This window comes from Gadus morhua, chromosome 9 (genome assembly GCF_902167405.1).
Source record: "Gadus morhua chromosome 9, gadMor3.0, whole genome shotgun sequence".
NCBI lineage: Eukaryota > Metazoa > Chordata > Actinopteri > Gadiformes > Gadidae > Gadus > Gadus morhua.
In genome coordinates, this window is record NC_044056.1 from 24,414,425 (window position 1) to 24,422,822 (window position 8,398).

General features: G+C 46.2%; 1 protein-coding gene across 7 annotated transcripts in view; it reads right to left on the bottom strand.

Annotated features, from left to right (window-relative positions):
• Positions 1-6,750, bottom strand: part of ppfibp1b (PPFIA binding protein 1b) — a 28,202-nt gene extending 21,452 nt beyond the window's left edge. For all 7 annotated transcript variants that reach the window (XM_030365880.1, XM_030365877.1, XM_030365875.1 and 4 more), the window contains exons 1-3: positions 6,581-6,750; positions 2,610-2,683; positions 1,403-1,608 (exon numbers count right to left, since the gene is read on the bottom strand). In XM_030365880.1, the coding sequence (XP_030221740.1) occupies positions 1,403-1,608; positions 2,610-2,673 (270 nt within the window). In that variant the 5' untranslated portion in view covers positions 2,674-2,683; positions 6,581-6,750. The remainder of the gene's footprint in view (positions 1-1,402; positions 1,609-2,609; positions 2,684-6,580) is intronic.
• Between the last annotated feature and the right edge of the window lie 1,648 nt (positions 6,751-8,398).

Sequence of the window (8,398 nt, forward strand, 5' to 3'; positions counted from 1 at the left end):
GTGTGTGTGTGTGTGTGTGTGTGTGTGTGTGTGTTCAACACTATACAGTGGAAAGTTGAAGACTGACCATGAACTACATTATAAAGAAAGGTGATGGTTTAGGGCTCTGACGCTAAGCAAACATCAAACGACACACAGAACGGCTGCAGCGAGCTGAAAGACCCTCCAGCTAACAAGACCTTAAATGGCTGAAAAAGAGGAGGCTTGATTTAAAGTGCTCTGCTGGGGTGAGTTACATCATTCCACAGAAACTCGGGCATTGAGCATGGCATTCAGTCCTGCTGTTGGTAGCACGGACAACCCAGGGGGTTGGAGATAGTGCTGTGTTTTCCATCGCTAACTTGCTGGGACACAACACCTGCACTTCATTTCTCTCTCTCCAGAACAGACATCTTGTGCCTAGCCTACACAGAGTGGGCTTTGTGGTGAAGAGCCTCATCCAGTTCTTCATATTGCTCATCAAGCTCAGCGCAACCTCTTCTTTGACAAGGATGTACGGCTAATCTGAAGGACACTCACAAGAGTGTGATGTAGGAGAGGAACCGGGGCGCTGTGTTTCTGACCCAAATCAGGACCAGCAGTAAAAGATAAGCTATGAGCCCTCTGGCTGAAACAGAAACTTAGCCAAGCCAAGTAACATAAAACACATGGGGTCTGTTGTTGTGGAAGGGGAACCAGACGATCCAGCAGAGAAAGAAACAGTGGAACCACGGGACAGAACGCAGAGTGCAGACGGAGAGGACAGGGTCACCCAAACACAGAGCATCCAGCTGGGTCAGGTCGACACCCAGAGGCACGTGTCCATGTCTGAGTGAAGGGCTTCACCTCAGAGCCACACAGTGCTGACAGTAGGTGTTTATGGGTCCAGGGAACCAGGAAATCTGTTGTCAGTCTGGGTCAGAGCTCATCTGCTGACAGCTGGCCCGTGTTTACCCATTATGTATATTTAGTCAGAGCCAACACGTGATTCCATAGCGCTGATTGGTCGCAGCATGAAACATGATAAGAGGGAGGAACAGATTCTCATAACTTCTCCTGGTTGGCTGCAGCTTCAGGAAGTTCTGGATTTAACAGAACTTATTTATGCCTGCCTGCTACTTAACAGCATATCTGATTCTACAAGCTGTGGCTGTTCTCAGTGTGATAATCAAAATCCACCGGAGACAACATGACTAGTTGACCTCAAATGAATTGTTCATGTTCTACATTACCTGTGCTAAATGTACAGTATATAAAACCCCAAAATACAAAACTAATATCTGTGTGCGTTTGTGCACGTGCGACCGCGTGTGTGTGCTTGCGCGTGTGTACGTGCGTGCGTGTGCGTTTGTACGTGCGTGCGCACATACGTGTGTGTGTGTGTGTGTGTGCATGTGTGAGTGTGAGTGTGTCCCCCCCTCACCAGGTGTCCCTGCAGCCACTCCCCCAGGCTGAGGGCGGTGGAGTGGGGGATCTGGCAGCGCAGGCCCTCCTGCTCCTCGTCGTCCATGAGCTCCAGCACGCTGCGCAGGTCCTCCAGGAGATGCAGCGCCCGCAGGTTGCCCATGAAGGGCGATGTGGGCGACTGGCAGTCAAACATGCCGTTGGAGTAGTCCAGGGCCTTGGAGCCTGAGGCGGGAAGGAGGCCATGAGGCCGGGGGACAGACACTGTGATGGAGTAGCCATGTTGTAGTGTTGACCATCCATAACAAGCACGTAGCGGGTTAACGGAGTACACCGTTATAATAAATGCCCACCTTAACCTGTTGGGCCCCTGAGACTGGGGATATAACTAGTGACACAGCCGTACATTTAGTTCCTATGTTTATTGGTCAGGGAAAAATATGGTATCTGGGATTTCAGCAGCCCTGCTGGCTAACCGGGTAGAGCGCGTAGCATTCAGTACTTACCGCAGCGACCCAGCTTTGATTCCTGTGGTCCTCGCTGCATGGCCTCCCTCTTCATACCTCCCTGTCTAACTCTCAATGTATCTCAGTGAATAAAATGCAAATATAAGGTTCTATAAGATTATAGCACATTGCTATAATCTGATACACTGTATTTCTTCTCATAGATATAAATGTATTTTGGTACATTGTCCTCGACAAATAAACATTTACGCTAAATGTATGGCTATATGACAAGTTTATGCAATTTAATGTTTATTAGTAACTGGAAGGAGACTTTAAAAATCGTAGGACTAGCATGTCGTCTGAAGGGGTCAGTGTGGCAGCGCAGCCACTCTGCGTCAGCACATTGGGCTAGTGCACACAGGTCGCTTCAGATCTTTAACCCTGATGGTCAACGACTCTTAAATGAATGCTTGATAACCACACACATAAAAATGCCCCATTACATTTTACTTCAGATGGCAACTATGACCTCCAGCTGCAGGGCCAGGCAAGGACATAGCACATGTCAGGAGACCTCAAAGCAGCAGTTAAACTCAACCGGTTATTAGAGTCAGCGTATAAAAGTTAAGACCGACTGGTCAAGAAGACTACTCCAAACTCTGAGCAAAGAGATGCAGGAGTTTATATGGGAGACGAGCGCTCACTTAAGGGCAGAGGGAGTGCTTTATGACCAGCGAGAGGTTGATGAGGAGGAGAGATGGAGGAGAGCCACTTTACCTGCTATGATTCCATCCATCTGCTCCAGAGCCGCCGCCAGCATGTCACTGGCATCAGACATCATCTTCGCACCGCTTGAAGAAAAGAGCTCAGTTCAACGACTCCATGCACACATCATGAATACACTGAATCTGAAACACGGTTTTGAAGATGTTATTAGGGAAAATCTGAGCCAAATGCGATACAATGAAAGAAGTGCAACAAATGAAAACAACAAATTTGACAATAAAATCACAAAGTCCAGGAATGTTTGGACTTTGTGTCAAGCATTATATTGCCAAAGGACACAAGCTAACACTAATTTCCGCTAGGCCCTGTCACCAAGACTGTGTGAAGAAATGTTTTCTCCATCACAGAAGTGATGCACATTCAAAGTTGACTGAAGATCCATTTTCTTCATCTGGACATCAGCCCAGACTGCACACCCGTCCTTTAGTCCCGGGAGCTTCTATCAAAAGGATGTGTTGTACTTCACACACACACACACACACACACACACACACACACACACACACACACACACACACACACACACACACACACACACACACACACACACACACACACACACACACACACACACACACACACACACTCTCTTTTTTGGCACATCTTCTTCAGGAAATGAAAACGACCACTGAAGTTTCTTTAGAACATTGCTTATCCGTATTTCTCAACCTGTATTTTCGTCAACGATGGCCATGATTATTCGGCAGCTCAAGATTCACAGGATCTGTTCCTGAGTCCCTTATAAAATACAATTGTCTGAAAGACGCCAGAAAAGATTATGCACCGGGAAATGCTGAAAGGGCAATCATCGATCACACTGCAAAAATACCACCCTGCCATACTCCCAATGACATGACACGCTCAATTGATAATAATAATAATTACTTTAATTAAAATAGTGCCTTACACGCTTGTCACACAGCAGGCAGAATAAAACAATACAGGAACCTGCCAAGATTGCAGCGATGGCAGAAATGAACCTTGGAGTGGAGTGTTCACCACGGCCTTGGTGAACACTCCACCAAAGCCTTGGTGGAACCTTCACCAAGGCCGTGGTGAAGGGTCCACCAAGGCCTTGTTGAACCCTCCACCAAGGCCTTGCCCAGAGAAGGTTCCAGCGGGTTGAGGCTTGTCCCCAGACTTGAATCACAGATTTCAAAGCGCCTGTCCAAACCAATCATCTCTTTCAAATCAGTCTTCTTTCACAGGTCCTACGTGCCAGATGGAGACTCAGGATAAGGCAGCAGTAGTCGTAGTAGTCTTCACATCAAACGAGCCCAAGACAGAGCAGGTCCAAACACGCACCATCAGCCGATGGTTGATGGGGGAACTCAGAAGGTCCCTGTGGTGGCCCACCAGCAGGTCTCAGTATAAAGCGTAACGCATGACTTATAACAGGACACATGGTACAACCAGAAATGTTGCATTTTGGGAACCAGGAGGGCTCTAAAATGAGAGCGTCCAAATGTGACCAGACATGATCGGATGGTGAGATACAAGAGGATGGCTGTGATTGGACCTTGCTTTACAAGGCTGTGACATAATGTTGCTCTAAATAAAGGCAGTCGACTGTGACTTACAAAGGCCTTAGGGACATGAGCTGAGGAGATAATCTCGGCGGACCTTGTTAAGTCATTGGTTGGTGGACCAGCAGGACTATGGAGGGATTGGGTCCCGGGCAGAGCCAGCTACACCTTGGGATGACTCCTAACAGGACAACTGGGATCCACTCAAACACAGAATCCCTCTGTGTACGACCATGGGCCAGCGGCAGAACCATCAGACCCACACAGGAGGCCATTGTTCACCCTTGTGCCATTGCACCAGAGAAGCATACAGAGGGAGAGAGGGAGGGAGGGAGGGAGAGAGGGAGGGAGGGCGAGATAGAGTTAGAGGACGGAGACAGAAACACAGACAGACAGAGATGGCTGAAGATAAGCTTCATTGAAGCAGATAGCGCATCCAACGACAGCAATATCTGAATAATCTTTTGACAGCCCCCTGCCTCCCAGAAATAGGACCCACACTCAGACTGTAAGGAAAGCCTCCAACTCACTAATGGACCTCAACACATCTCCGCTCTGGGGCTTCAAACAGGGAAAACCTTTCAAGGTTTTCACTGTTTTCCACTCCGTGATAGATGCACACAAAGAAGGACAAATGGGGCCCTCGGGAGACTGGAACATAGAAAGGACCATTTATGGACCCCCCCCCCCCCACACACACACACGCACGCACGCACACACACACACACACACACACACACACACACACACACACACACACACACACACACACACACACACACACACACACACACACACACACACACACACACACAAACAACTGGGCAGGTTGCAGAAGATAGGATCCCACTTAAAGAGCAGCTGCAATAACCTCAGAGTGTGGGGAATTTACAACACGGGTATAAACTGTTTGGTACTCGTGCCCGTCTGCCAAGAGTCGTGAGACACATTGGATACAGACCTAAGAAGAGGGGTGCTGAATAAATAGACTCATTCCAAGATAGATTGCCAGCCCAGTGTGTGTAGGCTGCATGTGTCATGACCAGGATATAACACCAGAGTAGCAGACACAACAGTGGTGCCTTGTTCTTTCAGAGATTGGTTGCAGAACAGACTCCAGATGTTTCAAAGTAAGTTACCTTGATACGTTTCCTAGAACGCAGACACACATGTAGGCTTCAAGTAGCAACCACATGCTAGCACAGTCTTTGCAGGCCATATGTGTCATGCATTACCAGGACTTAACAAAAGAGTAGCAGACAAACTGTCGTTGTTTGTGTGACTCTTCATGGCCTGGTCACCTTACTGCCAGACAACCTGGACCCTTCTTTCACTTACAACGATGGGAAAATGTCAGACAGCAACCCCATAACAACACACAAAGGCCTGCGAGGAGTAATGTGGAAATATCCTGATATGTGAATGTCTGTGATTCCTCCTCATAACATTATGAATGCAGTGATCTCGATGTGGAGGTTAAGGCAGTGATCTCCATGAGGTTAAGGCAGTGATCTCCATGAGGTTAAGGCAGTGATCTCCATCTGGAGTTTAAGGCAGTGAGATCCCTGTCGTGGATCAGCATAACACACATCTGAAACAGCAGCCATTTGTAACTTGGCCAAAAGAGACAGTTACTCATTGGTTACTCAGTAACAAAATGCTAACTACTTCTGCTCTACAGCGGTACACCGACCCGTGGAAACATGGACACACATTCTGGTTAGGATCAGTGGACTAGGACACACACAGATAGTAGCCTATAAATTATAAAACAAGGAAAACCAACAGGACATCTGATGATTACAAAGACTTTCGCAACCCTTTGGCAAACTTAATATGAACGCACGCACATCGTAACGGGCAGACCCGTTCAGAGCCGAGCACTGATTTCAGAGGAACGTACAGAGAAACTCCTAAAAAAAACTTGAGGACGCATTGAGGACCACTTCGACGTATGTTCAAAGATCATCTGTATATAAACAGGTATAATAACATACAATGTTGGATTCGAGTTTAAGACCCCCTTCCAGGAAAACCAACGCCATGCAGAATAAAGTGTAAGTGTAAGGGACGAGGTGGCCCCGGGCCCTGGGTCTATCTCCTGGATATATGTCCAGCCCCTTGGAGGTCTGAGGAGACTTGCCCCCGGGCCCCGGATCTATTTCCAGCCCGTTGGAGGTCTGAGGAGACGTGGCCCCGGATTATATCAAGCCCGTTGGAGGTCTGAGGTATAGTTCAGGAGCGAGGAGACGAGCGCTTAACAGATCGGTCACAAACAGCCTCCAACATGTTTCAAAGTAAGTTTCCTCGATACGTTTCCTAGATGGCAGACACACATGTAGTCTACACGAAGTCACCACCTTCTAGGAAACATTCGTCTACATAATCTCTGCAGTCCAAAGCGAACCAAAGAGTTTTTTAGACTCAAACACTTACTGATCGAACCTGCTCCAAAAAACAATCTCCAAGAACCTCGCTTCTGAACTTTCTACTATCTTTTAACGCAAGCCCAGGACGCTTCTACATCCACCGCCATGACGGAATGACAGGGGGGATAGGAAAGTTAAAACGTCACCAGTGCCACATCCCGCCCTGCTCCCGACGGGATTGGTGTTCGGAAAAGGAACTTTGCGCAGGGATCTCTGATCCATGGGAGGAGCGTGAGGTGTACGGAGCCCTGGCGACCCTAAGTGGCCTGAGGGCGCAACAGCAGCTAGAGCAGATTTATGGTTGATATAGTGTTGTAATGTAGGCCTATTCACAGCACAGCTCCCAGAAAAGTAATATCCAATCTAAAACGTTTCTTTCTTTTGATAATACATTTTGCTATTAAGTATAGGCCTATTGTTCATGTGTCAAATATATAGAATAATCAATACACAACACAGAATTCAGACCAGACAGGAGAATAAACAATCAACAAGAAAACGCTTCTTTCAGTTTTTTCAAACTGAGCAAATATCAGGTGTGCATTTCTACTGTTGTCCAACTGTAAACAGTCCCCCGGTGAGAATGGGTTAACTAGGAACTATAGTTGATAATAACACAGAGGTGAAAATGTTTGAACTCGGAACTATAGTTAATGACAGAGGTGAGAATGTGTGAACTCTGAGCTATAGTTAATAACACAGAAGTGAGAATGTGTTAACTAGGAACTAACAAAGAGACCACCTCAGCCGAGTCTCACTGAGTGCAGACAGTCCCAGGCCTCCATCTCTATTCTTCATGATGCTCCTGAAACCAAACCACGTGGTGTTGTTCTGGTTCATCAGAGGGTCCCAGACCCCTCTCCGAGACCACCTTCACACGGCCACATTCCAGCCTCTCTCTGATCCATCCTCCATGGCCTCTTAACGCGCGCACCCAGGCAGAGGATGGCCAGAGACAACAGGAGCAGGCAGACATGATCTGAACTGTCACAGGCATTGAGGTTCAGTTCCTTTGTGTAGCTGTAGTATCGGCTGTACTCTCTACTGTGTTCCCTGCACAAACCACACATTTAGTATCAGGACTATATTATATCTAGGGCCTTCAAATCAGTGGCAGAAATGCCTGAATATTACAATAATAATGTATAGAATTTAGCACTTGTGAAATGGCTAGTAGCTGATATAATGAATCAGAGCTGCATTGATGACTTTAGATAGAAGGCAAACTTGTAACTATGGCTGGATTACTGCCTCAGGGCCCAGGGTATGTTATTTGTCACTTTCATGGCATATTCCTAAAGAGCTAACCTGAACTGGAATGTGCACAATTACAGCCCAATATTTACAGAGAATACATGGGCATTCCAAAGTCCTGCCTTATTATCTGGTGTTGACAATGTTGTCTCTGCATCCCTTACCAGTCTTAAACAGCCCACTGTTGTTAAATCCACCAGTTAATGAAGTTCATGAAGACTGAAATGTGCAGTCATTGTTTCGCTTTCCATTTTTGTCTTGGCCAAATCTCAGAAGTATTTTGTGGGTCAATCCTAATCAACAAATCATAAATTAGTTTTTTTTAAACAAATACACTAATTGGACTATACTCTCAAAGAGTAGTTAAATTGAAATATAAATTATTCATTTATTATTAAATATATCTATTGTTATAACTATATAAACTATCCAACAGCTTATGATTGTTTTATTTTTATAAAAAACTATATTATTTGAAGATTTACCAAAACGTTATGGTATAATGTCAGTGGAAGTGCAGTGAATGATAACATTGATCAAATGGACTGACATGGTAGTGGACATGTGATGG